Source organism: Onychostoma macrolepis, chromosome 06 (assembly GCF_012432095.1).
Source record: "Onychostoma macrolepis isolate SWU-2019 chromosome 06, ASM1243209v1, whole genome shotgun sequence".
Classification (NCBI taxonomy): Eukaryota; Metazoa; Chordata; class Actinopteri; order Cypriniformes; family Cyprinidae; genus Onychostoma; species Onychostoma macrolepis.
In genome coordinates this window covers 3,776,974-3,796,649 of record NC_081160.1, presented here as the reverse complement: position 1 = coordinate 3,796,649, position 19,676 = coordinate 3,776,974, and the positions used below count along the sequence as shown (strand labels likewise).

General features: G+C 35.2%; 1 protein-coding gene across 1 annotated transcript; it reads right to left on the bottom strand.

Annotated features, from left to right (window-relative positions):
* Positions 1–250: 250 nt before the first annotated feature.
* Positions 251–18,901, bottom strand: LOC131541898 (neurturin). Its single transcript, XM_058777903.1, has 4 exons — positions 18,328–18,901; positions 9,071–9,141; positions 8,304–8,481; positions 251–2,651 (listed from the first exon to the last, which is right to left on the bottom strand). The coding sequence occupies exons 1-4, from the start codon at positions 18,356–18,358 to the stop codon at positions 2,233–2,235; spliced, it is 699 nt and encodes a 232-aa protein (XP_058633886.1). The 5' UTR covers positions 18,359–18,901; the 3' UTR covers positions 251–2,232.
* Positions 18,902–19,676: the final 775 nt, after the last annotated feature.

Sequence of the window (19,676 nt, the reverse complement as noted above, 5' to 3'; positions counted from 1 at the left end):
ACACATTCTGGTCACATTTAATAATAATAATAAAAAAAATAAGAAATTATGCAATTTGTACTGTAACAGTTGTTTTATGTACTACAGTAAAATACTACTATAATGTATAAATACAATATAATTTATGCATTATATTTTTACATTACAGTATTGAGATTGTGAGTTTTGGGGGGGAATATATTTAATTGATGAAATTAAAATAAAAATATCAAGAAAATAATGAAGTCAAATTTTCTGTTTATTTCTGCTGAATTTAGAGTGAAACATGATCCAGGCGTGTTCTTCTGAGAATGAGGTCACAGGTAGTTATAGCGTCTTTGAAAACATTACACATGATATATAAGTAAAAGTAAAAGTAAACCATGAGATTAATATAGTAAGTGTGAGAAATGGAATAGAAGCGTGTGACGGTTGATTATAGAAGTGTAAACCACAGGTTTCGTTTCTACTGCCCACTGTCCCTACCTGAGGTGATCTGCTGTTTATTTATCTATCTATCGCTTTGGTATATCATTCACCTTGCATACAATAAGTCAACACCCAAAAACACAAAACAAAAACATGAAATGTGACAATGTCTTAATTAAAATACATTTTGGTAAACCGGTATAGTGCTGTGTGCTCCGAACCTTAGCCAGGGCACCATTTCATTTAACTGACAAATCAAATGTCACGTATCCCGACAAAGATCCAGTCCATAATAGAACATGCACAGAAAAACAGACATCCACTCGAGCAGTGAAACAAAACAACAAGAGGTATTTCTTGATAGCAGAGGTTACTGAATGTGGCATCAGGATAAGTGGTTAGCTGTTGGTTGTGTTTGTGCAAGTGTGTAACGCCAAGAGCACATTACAAGACGGTCACAAGTCAACCCGAGTCATTTAAACACTCACGGATCAATTCACTAAAGAGTTTTGCTTGCAAACGACCCGCAATACAGTTTCATCTGTGCTGGTACATCAATGCGCTGTATTATTTTCACTTTTAATGAAGCCTCTTCTGCTCACCAAAGCCATTTATTTGATCAAAAATACAGTAAAATTACAGTAATATTGTAAAATATTATTACAATTTAAAATAGCTGTTTGCTATGTGAATATATTTTAAAATGTAATTTATTCCTGTGATCAAAGCTGAATTTTCAGCATCACTGGAAACCAGAATATTTTTTTCAGGATCCTTTAATGGATAGAAATTTCAAAAGAACGTTATAAATGTCTTACTCTCACTTTTGATCAATTTAATGCATTGTTGCTGAATAAAAGTATCAATTTCTTACCGACTGCAAACTTTTGAACAATAATGTAAGTAAATCCAAGAATGATTAATTTCTATGTAAAACAGGCCTTTTATAGAATACAACATTATTTTAAAAAAAAATCAACGCTCGTACTGCTTATGGAAAGCAGGCGGAATTTGTTTAAAAGAGAAAAGAGTTGGAAAGAGTTAAAAATAGTTTGTGTACATTTTCTAGCGATCATGGCAGCAGCAATTCATCTAATGATGATCAGATGATGGAAGAGAGTGTTATAGCTGGGCATACGTCCAGACATGCAGTGTAATCGAGCATGATTTCATCATTATAAAGAGCCGATGCAGAACTCCACCACTTAGCATTCAGAACCGGCCTGCAAACTGGTGAAATGCTGCATGCAATATGCATTCAGGGCAAATTTTGGCCTGTATCTGAAAGAAAAAAAAAAAGGAAATTTTTGTTGTAGACTACTCACAAACATAAAAAAGTGACACGCTTCAGTCTTGTAATGTGCACATGGCTTAAGGAAAGTCTGTGTATATTAAACACACATGCTAAGCTGATAAGTGAATTAAAAGCACCTTCTGTTCTGTTATAATGAACCTTCATGGTATCCAAGTTCTTAAAACATCTCCAGTTTCTCAATCTCATAATGCCTAGAGGCAGATAATGTGAAATGTAGGCCTTCAAGTTACTTTTCACAAACTTTCCATGCGAAACTGCAGTCTGGAGCAGGAATCTGACGACTCGCTTCACAGCTCTCCAAGGCCACATGACGCAAACCTCTACGGTTTCCGACCGTCTCCCTGCAGGACGTCCCATATTCCTGTGTTTCCCGTGCTGATGCTAGCAGATTGGCTGCGTTTGCAGTGCATCATCAGGAGCGCTGCATCCCATTCCTTGCATTGGAATCCCCTCGCTTTCTACACCGGAGCTTTGGGTTGATTTTACCGGCTGCGTCTCCTCGGCTTCTCTCATCCCACACAGCTGCAGTTGGCCGCTGAAAGCCATTTGATGGTCTGCCAGCTCGTCTGGGCGTCCATGAAGGAGACGGTCTCGAAGCGCGTGGGTCTGCAGCAGGGGTGAGTGCTCACGTTGCGGCTGGAAACGCTGCCGTTATCCGTCAGCACCTTCAGGGCCAGGTCGTAGTTCTTACGGGCGCTCATGCACGTCCCCACACAGTACTTAAACACCACGATCTCGTCCGAGTCGTAGCCGAGGCCCAGATCACGCACCTTCATCTCTTTCCTCTCCAAACGACAGTCCTGGCTGCTCCGGCCTCGCTTACGGTTGCGCCGCTCCTTACGGTTCCTAGGGGACTTCCGTGAACTGTTTGCAGAGGAACGCTGCCACCGGATTCGATGACCCTCGCCTTCCTCGGCCAGGGACGAATCTGAGACAACAGAAAACATGAGCTGATGACCACAGAACGTGACTAGAATAAAGATTCTGTCATCGTTACTTATTTCATTACAAACCCATATGACTTTTTTTCTTCTGGGTGACCAATAGATGAATTTCTGAAGAATATCTTTAAATGCATAAGTAGGTAAATTGGGGCTATTAAGTGACAAAAAGCACCTTAAAAGCATCATAAATTCTGAAACATTTAGTTCTGGTCCTTGAGCTAATATAACAGTCCAACAGCATCATAAATCTATTATTAATGATAATATAGATTATAAAAAATATAATATATAAATTATATAAAGCATAAAAATTGGTTTCACACAAAAAAGGGTCTTCGAGACATTAGGTTTGTCTTTACTTATATACTCCATTTTGTTACTATTTACAGTCCGTCAAACCATTTACTTGTAAAAACACAATATCACACTCATGAGAGTGTGTTATAGACATGTAGGCCTGTGATTAGCTTGTGTAGTTGCTTTAGTAGGTTCTGAAAACACTAAACATGATTTATTTGCTAAAAAACTGCCCTTTACTTTAACTCTCAAATTTCATTTAGCTAATAAAATAGTGCCATATCAGGTTTGATGCAAATATCATTTAGTCATTTAATCATTTCGATACAAACATAAAACCTAATGCTACACTGTACAAAACTTGCTGTTTTGGAAAAATGTAATTCATGTGTTACTTGCTGATTCTTTGTAATTACTGAAATCGCAAAAATAGTTTCAAAATAAATTCTATGCAAAAATTATTATTTTTTTTGCATATAACAGCAAGTAATCAATTTGGGCTCTAAGTGTATCGATATTTTCAGTGCATTTCTGTTTCTGTTCCTTTATGAAATTATTTCAGAACACTTGGAATATAATGCAATAAGTTGCATTGACTACTGTCACTTTTTTGACAGAACCTGTCCCATCTACTTTCATTATATGGAAAATGGTGGGCATTTTCTACACATAAAAAATAAATAAATAAATAAATAAAAATCACCTTTTGTGTTACACAGACGATAGAACGTCATTCTGGTTTGGAATGACATTAGCATGAGTAAATGATTTTTGGTTGAACTATTTCTCCAGAGAATACAGCTTGTGGCACGTGGCTCTAATGCATTAAAATAGTCTCAATTCCTGCCAGCGCGAGGCACATCCGCCCACTGTAATGTAACACCGGCATTTAAAAAGGTGATAACACTAGTGGCCCTGGTTCACACCTCAGCAGCTGATTGTGTAACGTGTGCACGTCTCTCCACGGTGTGAAATTCCTCCTGCTGTTTGCTGAGCACCTTACTGCCACTGCACTGGACTATTATTGTACTGTATCTCATGCAACTGCAGCATGCAGCACTGAAAACATCCAACAACATGCCACATCATGTTTATAGAGTTTTGTTTAAAGTCACAAGGTGAGGAGAACCTTAGAATATGATTCAAACTTTCTCCAGGCAAAGATTGCAATAATTAGCTTCCAAGAGAGCAATTTGCTGTGTCAGAACCTGCACGGAGGAGCTCTGGATTATTTGAAGTGGAACATAAAATTGATAAGGAAGAGCGAGCTGAGATTATTCAATGGCATGCATGAGCCAGGGAAAGACATGACAAATGTACTTGATGTGGAAAAACATGTGTACAACATCTGTGAGTCTCAGTAAAGAAACAATCCTCCTCCTTTAAGTGTGCTGTTTTTTTTTTTTTTATGTTGAAATATTTTCTCTTATCCCAGTTGGAGCTGTAAACAGTTGTTTTTATGCTTATACAATCATTAGTTAAATATTTATTTAAATGTTGCAAATTCCACAATAATTATTTAAAGAAAGTTCTTGTGTTTTTGAAATAAATTACTTTCAGTCAGCAAGGATGCAATAAATTGATCAAAAGTGACAGTAAAGACATTTAAAATGTTACAAAAGATTTCTATTTCAAATAAATGCTGTTCTTTTGAACTTTTTAATCAAAGAATTCTGAAAAATAAAATGCATCCTGGTTTCCACAAAAAATATGAATTAACAATGTTTCTTGAGCAGCAAATCAGCATATTCAAATGATTTCTGAAGGATCATGTGACACACTGAAAACTGGAGTGACGATGCTGAAAATTAAGCTTTGCATCACAGGAATAAATAAAATTTTAAGGCATATTCACATAGAAAACAGCTATTTTAAATTCTAATAATATCTCACAATATTACAGTTTTTACTGTATTTTTAATCAAATAAATGCAGTCGTGAGAAAACATCTTTCAAAAACATTAAAAACATCTTACAAACTACAAACTTTTAAACAGTGTATGTTTTATATATTTTTTTTGCAGACCTCCAGCAGTACCTTTCACATCAGTTAATATATTGTATATTTTATCTGTTTTGTGTACTTTAATGGCCGGTCAGCATCCATTGATGGCGGTGTTTTTGAGAACGGGGTTTAATTCAGTGGCGGCAAAATGGTCAATATCACGGTTGACTTCCTGAAGAGTGTAAACACTCTGGGTCTGTAGCTCTGTAAAAACACTGCTCTGTTTGTTTGCCCAACATGTCAGCATGTGGCTCAGCTAATGCTGATCATGTTTATCATACTGCACAAAACAAAGTACATGGGCATGTCAGCATTAAATGTCAGAAGATCCTTAGAGCTAATTAAACCAAAAACATTTCTACAGTATATCTCAAGTCTGTATTGTAATGCATGTCCTCACAAGATATACTCACGGTAAGTTTGCATTCCACTCATGTTTCTACATTATTATGTGCACAGATATTTTATTTCCACTGAACATAAAGACAAAAATAGAATAATTTGCAAGGAATTCGCCTTGAAGCAATGTGTCACTGTGACATAACACAGAATGAGAAAAAAACAAAAAAACATTGTCTTAAATTTCAACAAAGACTTGTAGAAAAAGTGTGGAAGGATGAATTTCACATAAACGTCCAGGTCACATTTCACCCTAAAATCAAAAGAAAAGAAGAAATCATATTTTGCATGAAGAAAATGAGTCCTATTTATATTTGATTGTGACACAGTAACATTTAAGAACATTAAACCCCAAATTCTCATTACTGTAATGCTTCTGAATGAATCTAAGAATTCTTTCATTTTCCACTGTTTTCAAACTTTTGTAATAAACTGCTACATGCAGGTTAGACGTAACCTAAACCATTCTTATCAGATCCGTATTTAGAGCAGGATTTGATTTGTCAACACTGAACAAAACTGCACTGACCTAGACCTACTTCAGTCGAACAGAAAAGGTTTAACAAAATGTGCAAGTGTTTGTTCACAATGCTGAGTAAGGAGGCAAGATTGCGATGAATGCACAATAAACTAGGTTGTTTTAAACACATTAAATGGTGGTTTTGGCCTGTTCCAAATCAGAGGTCTTAAACCTTCTATATGCAATAATGTTAGGGTTAGATATAACTGATATTCAACAAAATATCCAATTAAATAAATTCTATAAAAAATGTAATTGAACATGATATTTTAAAAACACAATATTTAACTGTCTCTTATTGTGTATATATATAATTTTTTTCTTTTGAATTTGGGGTGAAATATGACCTTGACAGGTTTCGTGAGATACACCCGTTAGGGCTTTGTGAAGTGTTTGAGGCACCAGAAACAGTAAAGCATCATTCCCAAAGGATTCAAACCCCTGACAGGTTAGACAGAAAATGTAATATTAACTTCAGTAAGAAGCCTGAGAAGACAGAAAACAACTGGTTTCACCTTCCATTCCTCCGACCTAAAAGCTTCCCATATGACAGAAAACACACAATGAAATCTCTTTTGTTTATCTCAATTGTTTTTCCTACCCCGAAATCAGATTAAGTCGAGAAAAACACAAAAAACTAAACAAAAACAATAATAAGAGTTCTGTTTTAGTGGTCTAAATCTGCAATGAAAAGTTTCAACATAAATAAACACTCCTCATCAAATTTCCAAATGATCTGAGCCGCCATCCACATTTTATAGCACTATACACATACAGTACAGTCTGTCAGCTATTGACTCATTTGTTAATACTTCTATTTTTCCCAAGGAATTTTAAGAGAAACACCTGAGGCAAAGTTGATAGTTAATGAAACATACAGTAACTGAGACCTTTATTGAGACCTTCGCATCTGAAACGGCTCAGTGAAGATCCATGAGCTTCTGTCTGCTAGAGAATTAGCAATATGACTTGATACACAGCCTTTGGTATACACTTTGTGACAACATATAATTTTAAAATTGCTCACATCTATCACCAAGTGTTGTTGATGGGTTAATTTTACTGTTAGTACAGACGAAAAGTCTCCAATTTTAATTACAGGCTTTGCAATAACGTCAAAGCTGGATGAGGCTTGTAAACTAAACTAAAGTGTATTTGAAATGGGGAGGTTGTCAAAAGAGTTATATCTCAATAACGAAGACTGAGAGTCAAAAATGCAATTACACGTTTGTTTTCTTTAACAGTGTTTTGTATGTTGAATTTGGTACTTTAATTTAGGATCATTTTTGTGAACTTTGTCCTGGGGTTTTAAAGACAATTAATATATTAATATTATCATTTTAACTGGACTGACACAATCAGATGAGAACAAAATTTGAGCGGAATAATGACACTAACTTTGAACTTAATCGAATAAACATTGAGCTGAATAATGGAACTATCTCCTGTAGAGTTGCACAGCAGCTGATATTAATTAAATATGTTTCATAACTGATTAATTTCATAGCATCAACACTGTTATTTTCCTGTTTATCAACATGAAGCTGCTTTGAAACCATCTGTATTGTATAAAGCACTATATAAAAAACACTTTTTCTTCACTTCATTTCTTCTCTTCTCAAACTTGCTTCTTAATCTAGTTGTCAAATAAACCTGGCATTGTATATTACAAATATTGTTGGCACTTTGAGGAATTGCTTTTGTTCCTCTTTTGCTTTGGATAAAAACTAAATGCATAAATGTATGCATGTATGTATGTATGTATATATATATATATATACATACATGTGACCCTGGACCACAAAACCAGTCTTAAGTGTCAATTTTTTGAAATTGAGATTTACACATCACCTGAAAGCTGAATAAATAATCTGTATCGTTTGTTAGGATCGGACAATATTTGGCCGAGATACAACTATTTGAATATCTGGAATCTGAGGGTGCAAAAAAATCGAAATATTGAGAAAATTGCCTTTAAAGTTGTCCAAATGAAGTTCTTAGCAATGCATATTACTAATCAGATATATTTAGGGTAAGAAATTGACTAAATAGCTTCATGGAACATGATATCCTAATGATTTTTGGCATAAAAGAAAAATCGATAATTTTGACCCCTACAATGTATTTTTGGGTATTGCTACAAATATACCTCAGCGACTTAAGCCTGGTTTTGTGGTCCAGGGTCACATATATATATCACATAAAAATATAAATATATATAAATAACATTTATTTATTATTTTTTTCAGGGCAAAAAATAAAAATAAATAAAATAATAATAATAATAATAATAATAATAATGACAACTTTTAGCAGCTTTAACCTCTTAGAATTCACCACTCATTGTTCATTCACTGAAGTAGAAAGTGTGACAACTACTCCCGGTTTCCCTCACAGTGTCAGGGATGTACTGACCATGCAGTCGTGCCCATGGTGCTCTGCTCTGCCACTCATCTAGATCTTTCTGCGGTCCTGGATGTTCTGGAGAGGTTGAAGAGGCTCTCAGCTTGCTAGGACGGGGTTCTTCTTTCTCCTCCTGAAGGAAATGTCCATCAACGAGACCCAGAAGACATACAAACACAAGCAGCATCACCTGCAAGAAGGACAAAAGATGTCAATCACTGATACAGCATGTACTGAACTGAAGCTGTTGTTATGATCGCAAAGAAAGAGTAGAGCCAATAACACACGCTAGTAGGAAATATAATGACATGAATCCTCAGGGTTAATCTAGTGCGCTGTCACGGCCTGCCCATTACTCGTCTGTGTTATATAAACCCTGACAGCGTAAACCGATCCGTGATGTCCGATCGGCCCATTCACATAGATACGCTTCCCACCCCCAAACCTGAACTACAGCAGACCTCCAGTGATCCTACACAGCCAACACTTCAGCCCCTTTCATTACTTAAGCAACACCCAACACCGCCGTAGATCCCCATGAGTAAATATTTCAGGATGACTTTAATGAATGAATGTCTGCCTGAAATGATCCGATGAGCTGGAGTGAAAATCGAGCGTGCTGACACACAAACAAGTCCAAACCGACATGCTTCTGACACATTTGGTAATGTAGTACAGGCAAGCCGAGGCTAAACAGGGGTTGTGATGTTATGTCAGGCGGCATCAAAGCATGTGTTTATTTATTAGCTGATAACCCAAATGATATGAGGAATGCTCACCTTCCAGTTCCTCAGGTGACATCGGGCAGGTGCAGCCATGCAGTTCTCCAGACTCCTCCATCCTTTGCCATCTAGAAAGGAAAAGATGTATAATTTGATATGCATGCAAATATAATGGCACCAAACAAGTGGCTCTTAAAGAAACAGTCTCCCACAAATGAAAAAGTCATGCATTTCTGAATGTGAATCCTTTGGTGGAAAGATGAATGAAGATCAGCTCTCCTACCGAAAAAAAGATGTGTAAAGGCTCTTCAGATTTTCTGATTCTGGCATTTTATGGGGAAAACATAGCAGCAGATGAATAATGAGAGAATTTCAATTTCATTGTGAGCAATTTCCCTCAATATGTCACAAAATGTAAGTTATTTAATTGTTTTCTGTCTTGCTACATTCCCTCTGCTGAAAGCATAATGGGTAATGAGATGTGCAAATATCAATTAGATATTATCTGACTGTGGTTTCATGACTCAGCAAGTCCCATCTTTCCTTTATCATGCATTTTGCTTGTAAAGCCAAATATTTATTCTTCCAAGACTATATACTCATATTAAACTTATTTTGCCAAATTTTGATATGGTCATTCATCAAATTATGTAATCTAATGAGGAGAGGTGTGCTTTTACTTTTATAAGCCAGGCATTTTTAAAGTTCTTAAAAATATGATTAATTATGATGATCCCTTTGCAGAAGGATAACCTGCATATAGGCTATTTTAAGACTCATTTATACATTTTCAAAAAAAAGTGTGTACTACAAAGTAAACACGCTTAAATAAAATAATTGGCATTTATATTGTCATTTTACTAAATTTTCCTTTTTTAATATAATTTTTTTTTTTAAATTACTTTTTTTCTCTAAAATTTTCATCAAACGCTCTAGCACCCCTTTCAAAAATTATTATAATTAGATATTCAAAATGATTATTAATATGATTTTTGCAATAAATATTGGTCCAAAGCAACTTTTTACTTAATTTTTTAGTTTCTTTTCTTTGAAATGTTCCCCAGATGCTCTAGCACATTATTACAAATTCAAAACAATTTTTTATATGCTTTTCACAATAAATACTGGTCCAAAGGCAACCTTTTCCTTTATTTTTTGCAGTTTCTTATCCCTGAAATTTCCTGCAGACACTCTCCCATCCCTTTCAGGCATCCTGGGATTCCCAAAAACTTTTTATTTACCAAGCAACAGGACAATTTTCACCTAGCAATGCCCTAGCAACCACACAGAACACCTTAGCAACCAGTGTTGGGAAAGTTACTTTTAATCGTAATGCATTACAATATTGCGCTATTCCCTAAAAAAGTAACTAATTGCTTTACTTAGTTACTTTTTATGGAAAGTAATGCGTTACTTTTTCTCATCTGGGCTGAGCTTGCTTGCTTGTTTTCAAAATGAAAAAGTTGTTTTTGGCAAATGTAAAAGCTCTTTCACTAAAAGTGAAATGAATAAGCCTCAGGCTAAAGGAAATGTAAATTCAAAAAGCTCAAACAAACCATTCAGCTGTGCTGCCATTCCTGATTGCATGAAGAATAGAACGCAAGAGAAGAAAGTGTTATGGTTATCTAAAGTCATTTTTGCTTATGGTATTGTTGAATTGGATCATTTAAAGGTCAACAGCAAAGACACTGGGATTAAATACATAAAGGATATTTGTGTTATATTTAACATTTAATTATTGTAGGTTTGTGTAATATTCTGAGTTTGCATTTGACTGTTTTTATTCATTTTGAGGAATACTGAATCTGTTTTTGAGCAAGTGTAAATGCATGTTCACATTTAGTCCAGAACTTCAGTAACATCATGTCTTCACAGCACACACACAATGCCTCAGCGCTCACACAGGAGAACTGTCAGTAAATCAATGGGAAAACTGGCGTTACTTAGGCCTATTTGAAAAAGTAACTCCGATATTTTCTTGTAAATTAAAAAATAATGTGTAAAGTAATCTGATTACGTAACTCAACTTACTTGTAATGCATTACCCCCAACACTGCTAGCAACTACCCAGTACACTCAGCACTTCCACATTGCAGTGGAAATCACACTAAGTCTGTTCAAATAAAACATTATATCATCATTAATCACATAGCTCTGAGGGTTTCCTTGACCACATGTATAAACATGCAGACACTGAAACATTCTCTCGTGCTGCACGTAAACGGCACGCATTTCAAGGCGGCTGCTATAAAACGATTAAGCAACAGGATGTGATGAAAGTAGCAATGCAATTCAGAGCTGACCTAGAGAGATGGTTTCACCTGCAGCCTTAAATATCCAATTTACAGCACACTGTTGCTATGAATAACCCACCATTGCCGAAGGCTGCAAGCTGTTGTGTGCACTGACACAATCTGCACAGTTTGGCAGCTTCGCTGAGTGACATAAAGTTAGCAGAAGATTTAAAACACTCTGTGACTGATAACACTCTTCAATTATAAACTACAAGCATATGCAACAATTAAAGCTGAAGTGTCTAATGTCATTGAATAAAACTGCAAAAATAATGACAAACAGATAGTCCTGCACCAAACTCACATCAACGGGTGCGCCAAAGTCTACGCTTAGATTGGAAAATCCAAGATTGAATATCAAGACGACTGATGCATTAGTGGATCATGTTGATAGTTAATGTGATTCTGTACATCAGTGTTTCCTCTGTTAGGACACCTGTAAGAACTTGAGGAAAACTGACTTCATATACTGATTAAAAATCACTAAAACACCAACATTCAAACACACTGCATAAACATAATGAAGAAAAGTGATGTTAGTCATGCAGTATTTGATAGAGACACCTGATCTGATGTTTAATCATCAAATGCTTTGACATTCAGACTAACATACTGATACTAACACCCAAAAAACTTTCATTTTGATTTCACGGGGACTTTAAGTGTGTTATTCTTAGTGGGCCACTGGGTTTACAAGGTCATACAACATATACAACAATCTCCATATATATTTATTTATTTTTTAAATTAACATTTTTACATATATTTTTAATTCGAATTTTAATAAATATAATTTTAATGGTGATACATACAAGTAGATTTCCATATATTAATAATTTTTTGAATTTACTTTTTTTTGATTATAAAATAAGATGTATCACGGGCATTTAAATTACTAAAATAAAAATCATTGTAATAACTCAAGTTGATTTCCATATATATATATATATGTATATGTATATATATATATATATATATATATGTATGTATATCCTCAAATAAACATTTGTGACAAAGCAGTAAATCACAAACACACACGGCAACACCCAATCACAGTATGCAAATAGTTTTAAGATGATTCACCATTAAGCAACTTCTTTCAACTTCAAATTAAGAAATCGTATCATTCATCACTGCGAAAGTTTGTCAAAACATGCTGTAAGCCAACAAAGGTTTTGATGTGGCAAGATGTTGATGACACAGGAATATTTTTTTAAAAAACAAATATGCCATTAAAATCAAACGATAAGAAACCTAAGTCTACATCCTTCTGACATACATCAAAGAGAACGTGCTTAAAGATGGACTGTGAAACTGATATGTGTCTGGTTTCAAACGGTCACACTGAGCTGCTAATGCTGTGCTGCACGTGCCAATCACATTCATCCAATGAAGATGCCTATAAATTAGCCACTAAAAGACAAAGTAAAGGAGCAAATGTATTGACTTTGCAACATGTAAAACCAAAGGTAAACCTTGAACAAACACACTATCATTCAAAAGTTTGGGTCAGTATTTTTGAAAGAAATTAATACTTTTATTAAGCAAGGATGCATCAAATTGATCAAAAGTGAAGACTGGAGTAGATGCTGAAAATTCAGCTTTGAATCGCAGGAATAAATTACATTTTAACATCTATTCAAATTGAAAACACTTATTTTAAATTGTAAAAAATATTTAGCAATTGTCTGTATTTTTGATCAAATAAATAAAGCCTTAAGCATAAGAAAAACATAAAAAATTTAAAAATCATACCGTCCACAATCTTTTGAATGCTAATGCACGTCTATGAAAATGTATGTATGATGCAGCTTATTTACAGCATGTAAATGTCGGTACTTTATTATTCTGACACTTAAAAGTGTGCAACTTATTGAGGGAGAGTGTTATTTAAAAAAAAAAAATAATAATAATAAAAAACTATAATTTTTCACCTTCAAACATTAAAAACAGCAAACTAAACCCCACAGCCGTACATTGAAGAAAAGACCCAAGGCACATTGAGACCAGAATATCACAGACTTCAAGATAAACTCTTTTCACTTGTTCCAGTAAGTACCCACCTAGCAACTGCCCAGAACCCCCTAGCAACCACCCAGAATGCCCTATGCACTGCATAGCAACAGCCTTGCATCATGGCAGGGAGATTTTAACAGGCAAGCACCAGTCACACCGTCTTCAGAAGTATCTACTGTTGTTAATAAGACAGACAGAGAGATGATCAGAGATGTATACATTTTATACAAGCCCGTCTGAGAACGAAGAGAGATGAGCTGCTCTGGAGGGACAATTTTGACAGAATTTAAACATGTTTCTGTTTCTGTAAATGAAGAGGCGTCTGTTTGGATTCTCTACTGAGAAACTTCTGTGTGAGCGTGACAGCGGAGAACCAGATGTCCGGCTGCGAACACACAACCATCTATCTCTCATCTCCTTGTTTCTCTGTGGTGTATACAGATACACACATCTGTCAGCTCCATTAAGACAAATGAACCTGCTCACTGACATGATGAATCAAAAACATCTCGCAAATAATAAAATCCAGCGTGTGTGTGTGAAACGGATCGCGTACACTTTGCAGCAGTGTGTGTGCGTTCGCTGTGGGGTCCGAGCTGTCAGATGGAGAAATGGGAGCCAAAGGAGAAATCTGGGTGGGTAACGTGTGTTATTGGGAATAATGAAGAGCTCAACTGAAGTGACAGAAGGAGAAAAAGAGAAAGAGATGAATTCTCAAAAGTGTTTGTATTTGTTTACTTCGATGACATTGCAGAACATTCCACATGGCTGAGTTTGCTGAGTGAACTCAATGCGTTTTCACTCCTAACTATCCTGCACACAAGCACAGACTCATACAGTGGCATACTGGTACAAATCCTTACCAGAGGAACTTTTATTGCAATAAAATGTTGCTCTTTTATAGATTAGGAGAAATACATAAATAAAAACAGACTAAATGAGTCAACAGTCGACATACTGTATAGAGTAGGTTAGGTAATACTTAAAAAATAACATGCAAGCTCTTTCGTGCTGGAAGAATTGAATCAGAAATGTCTGAGTTCATATTGAGATCTCTGATTTTTGATTGGCATCTTGTTAAATCTGAGCACAGTTTGAGACATTGTTTAGATCCTCTCTGAAACTCTACAGAAAATGTATTTCAAGTATTTCTCAGGGGAAAACAAGTTTGTGGTTATCGTTGACCAAAACAAACAATAATTGCATTAAATAGATCCTCCTTTGTATTTTTTCATGCAAAAAAATTATTATTATTTTTTTTTCCAAAAGCAGTTAAGAATCTATTGTATATTAATACTGATAACCAATTCATCACTAGAAAATTTCTCAAACAATTTTGAAAAAATGTCAAGTAACGCATTGAATTAAACATATTTAAGTTGAAAAACTGTAATATTTTCAGTAGAAAATCATTTTTTACTGTGAGGTAACATTTGAAAAGGAAAAAAGTCTTGAAGATGCTTCAAATAAAATGTGACGCATTATATGAGAAAAATAAAAGTGAACATTTTATTATTGGTCTATAATTCTTTTCTAAGCAGTTAGCATTTAACTAGTCTCACTAGCTCACAGTCTGTTTACTGACCATCTGTTGAAAATCAGACACAAACCGGAAAGCGCTTCTTGATCTGGAAAGCTCTAACTTCACTTTAGCTGACTTCTGGGAGTAAGAGTGCACAGGTTTCGTTTATAAGTCCTCCTGGAAACCAAGTCATGTTTTCAAGGTTTTGAGGAAGAAATAACTGAATAGGCAACATTTTCCTGGTTGGCAGCATTAGATCTCGATGGGTTTTGACTGAGGCACTCCGCAGGAACTTTAATATGTAAATGAGCAAAGCTGTATATTCAGTATCTGTTAAATAATCAGTACATATAACTTTATGGAGTCTATAAACATTCTTTTTGTTTTGAGATTTTTGTTTTCTGCTGTGCAATTACTTTAATTAATTTCTCCATAATGATACTGTGGTATTCTATATTTCATATAAACTTGCCCCTAAACAAATGTCATCTCAGTCAGCGGGTCTCTTTCTGTCTAAGTGGGCGGTTCTTGTCCAAAACAATCTGTACAATGTGCACCAGACTTTACATCAAACACCTTGCTGCACAAAACTATAGTATTTAACTTAATGTAAGAATCGGACCCTCTCTCTGTGGGCTCTAGTGTCCTTCTGCCCCGCTCTGACCCTGGATAAGGTGTTTCTCATTATTGCACAACTAGGCTGTTCATTAGTGGAGGCTGTAATAAATTATCCAGCGGTGGACTGCCATGCGGTGACTGCGGCCCATAATTCTTACTAACACCACGGCGCTCCTGTGTCCCGTGTGATCGCCTGACACTCATGCTCTGCCCCGTTTCCACGAAACCTACACTTGCTATGTAGTCGCTTCATCAAAATTAAATGGACGCTAAAAATATACACCTGAGCAATTTAAACACCTGCAGTTTACATGGAAGGTTCTGATATACTGGCTCAAAGATGCAAAATAATGGATGGATAAACTAAGATAAAATGCAACTAATCATATATTTGAGCATAATTAGGATTGCAAAATAAATTATTACCTTTAAAAAAGAAGATAATAAAAATATATAATTGGAACTTTATCACAATTCAGACTTTTTTCCTGCAATTATGAGTTTATATCACGCAGTTCAGACGTTTTTTTCTCCAACTGCGAGACATAAATTTGCCGTTCTGAATTTCATCTTCACAATTCAGTTTTTTTCTTGTTTCCGACATGTAATAAAAAATAAAAAGGGTAACTGCAACTTTGTCTCACAATGAGATAGGTTTTTTATCTTAATTTTATATCTTGTCATTCTAAGTTTATATCTTGCAGTTCAGACCTTTTTCTCAGAATTGTGATATGAATATGAACTCAGAATTTCGAGAAAATGTCAGAAATGAGATAAAAAGTTGCAAATACCCTTTTTTATTTATTTATTCTGTAGCAGAAACATGTTTCCATAGAAAACACTTCCTGTCTTTTGTTGTCAAGGTCAAATGTGTCCAATAAAACTTTTTATTTATTTTATAATATTATTTATTAACAGAAATTCATTTTAAATCATTGACTATTTTAATTATTTAGATTTTATTTAATAACATTTTATGTTTTTATATATTCAAAACAAAGAAAGAATAAAATAATTTATGTATAAAAATAAAATCATTAATTAATATCTGATTTTAAACACATTTTGATTTTCTTTTTTATGACAAAAACAAAAAATCCGGTTCCTGCAAAAGTGAGAACTCGTATATAAGATCCAGCATTAAAGTAAACAGTGACTAGGTGGAAACTCCACTGCGGGTGAGCAATTCTCCAAAAATAGACAGTTTGGAAGTGATTAAACAGTATTACAGCTTTCAGCAGACAGTAAAACTGAAAAGGTCTGGACGCTTGCATTAGTGTCTCTTAAAGGAGGTGTGATTCAGACACTTGAGCGTTAAGTGCCAGCACACCCAATCTATCACAGCAACAGGAAAACGCAGCACATTAAAGACATTTCATCATGAATACATGTCAGGTCGTAAACTAAAGAGACCCACCTATGATAATACAGAGGATCCACAAAACTCCATCAACCTCTATTTAGCAGCATCACCATATCATGTGCCCTGTGAAAAAATACCATATGCTGTACATCTTTTAAAAAAAGAGCACACCAATGACTCAGCATTGTTATTTAATCTTTCAACATGAAATAACAAATAACCCGAGAGAAATTCCACAGTCAAATACCCTGCTACCTTAGTCACATAAAACCATGCACACAGACAAATAAATTAATAATTTTGATCCAAGGATTACAGTATACCAGGGAGTAGCCTGCAGTCTGTTTGGAAGTGTTTGCAATCTGATACTGAAATGCAATATTACCTGCTCAACAAACGTGCCAACCAACTCAGCCAGATGGGTGGGATATAGGCTATAGGTAGGAAGCTACATATGGGACTGTTTCTGTGTAAGAATCTCGCACATTCCGATCCAAATCTTTTAAAAAGACATTTACAAGAGGAGACAGCAGTGGTGTGGTGTGCATTTGTTCCAGCAGAGAACAGATGGGGAGAAAAACAATGCACCTGAACCAGAACTGAGATCAAATTTATAGAACTGAGAATTTATAATTACATACATGAGCAAGATATAATACTTAAAGAACCACAAATGGCCATAATAAGACCCCAGAGTGGAGAAAACAGTGCTGGGATTCTCTTCTAACTGTATCCAGATTTCATCCCTTCCAGACAGGAAAACAGCTCTTTCAGGAGCACACTTACTGTCAGTCCCATAATCAATCATCAGCTCAGTCAGCTTGGAAAAGCTTGTCAAATAAGCAAAGCAATACACTTAATTAAGTATTCTGAGGTACATTTTCAACCTGTTTGTACGAGATTGAGGAAAGCCAAGCAGTTAAGCAGCTTTTATTTTCCTTTCATTTTTGGGGATCAACCACCTTTCAACAGATCCAACAATAACTGATGCATATTTATACGGGTTTATAAAGGAAAAGGACATTTTAAAGGAATTTAGATGAACAAAAAGAATCGAAGAGTAAGAACTCATGCTATTTTAAAAGACAACAATATTTAATAAATTGGTTACACATTGTATCTAATAAAGTTCAATTCAAAATTGTATCGAATATTCTGTGACAAACAAATTATTTCTGATTCGTTTAAGGGCAGCAACACTTAAAGCAATAACGTTATATTAGGCTACATATTATTAGCTACAAGTTAACATTTATACATTTTTTTTTAATCGAAAATAAATCTGACGTGAGAAAATGACACGAATTTTTTCTATTTAGCATCACAATAAGAAATGTTCAGCCAAAATAAATGTACAATATATAAATGAAGTAATTAGGCTATGCAAAAAAAAAAAAAAAATTAAAAGACGCAAACTTTAGACCAATGACTTACTGCAACATGATTCAAATTAAATATACCTACCTAAAGAAAATAAAATAAAATAAATATACAATCCTACCTTTTCGGTCCTGATCGACCTCTCCTGTCATGGACTTGAGTGAAATAAATTAAGAAACGGACAAGTGAAAATAATCCACAGATAATGAAAATGTATTCCTTAAAATGTTTCCTCTCGACCTCTCCCTGTAGTGATGATGCATAATTCTGAACATCCACGTTTTTCACATAAACTTGTGTCCGGTGCGACCAGAAACTAGGGTTATCTTGACTGACCCAGATGCGTTTAAACGCCGGATCAGACGCATCAGGTCCAGGGCAGCTCGCGCGCGGTAGTTCCTCAGGACACGCTCTCTACTCTAAACGCAGGAGTCCGTGCCAAAATCAAGTCCCATAAACACATGAGAGTTTTGAACCCCTGAGGTGTCAAATTCCAGCCCCTATCACATGATACGCTACAAGCGAGCGACGCGACGCGACAAACTCCAGCGCTCCCATGATAATCCACGACGCAAGTGATCGCGCCGCGCTCCGCTGATTATAATGTGAGCCTTCTGATTGGTCGATTGGGTGCCTACGTCACTCGCGTCGCTGGTTATAATTCTAGTCCGTCGCGTCGCCGGCAGCGAAGATGGAGTGAGACGCAAGATCAGGTATCGCGCTCACCTGGTCGAGACACTGGGGTAATTGAGCTCTATTCTATTCTATTGGTTCACTTGATAATATAGGCCTAAATAGATTTTTACAGTTTCAGAAGGGAATGTGAGTGGCTCCCATAAAGTTTTCCCAGTGTCTTGCTATGCATTTGAGTGGTCAAACATGTTGCTATGCAGCTGCTGGAGTTGCTAGATAATTGCTTAGTACTAGCCTGAGTCAAAAACAGGACACTCACAATTCAGATATTAAATCCTGGTCTCTCCATACTCTATTTCTTATTTTTGCAAGCATATATGTCATTATGTACCACATTTTAATAATTAGGCTTGGAGAATTTGTTCAAATCACTAATCAAATGTGCACCAAATATGTGCAATGCTCTCGTAGCTCAAAATGCTTGACAAAGAAGATTTTAATATTTTGGGGGGCAATGTAAAATCCTTGCTGATTTTTATTCAAATGCATTGTATGCTCACATAAGTTATATAGACAACATTTTTTTTTAATGCTTTTAAAAAATATATTTAAATTTTTTAGACATTTAAAAAAAAAAAATGGCCAAAAATATATTGGTAGAAAACATATGTATATAAATATGTTTTAAAACATATTTTAGAAAAAAAAATTTTTGGACTTAGTTATATATATATATAAAATAGTAATTACTATAATTAAGTAATTAGTTATAGTCTTTAATAGGCGTATAAGGATTAAGATTGCATAAAGTTCTCAGCTTTCACATCCATTCATTTT

What these genes read in the sequence shown, in the direction of transcription:
- LOC131541898 (XM_058777903.1), bottom strand. Translation starts at nt 18,358, where the DNA reads ATGACAGGAGAGGTCGATCAGGACCGAAAAG. An exon ending in GGTCGATCAGGACCGAAAAG is followed by an intron (nt 9,142 to 18,327) that starts GTAGGATTGTAT and finishes TTTCCTTTCTAG; the next exon opens with ATGGCAAAGGATGGAGGAGT. An exon ending in ACCATGGGCACGACTGCATG is followed by an intron (nt 2,652 to 8,303) that starts GTCAGTACATCC and finishes CTGTTGTCTCAG; the next exon opens with ATTCGTCCCTGGCCGAGGAA.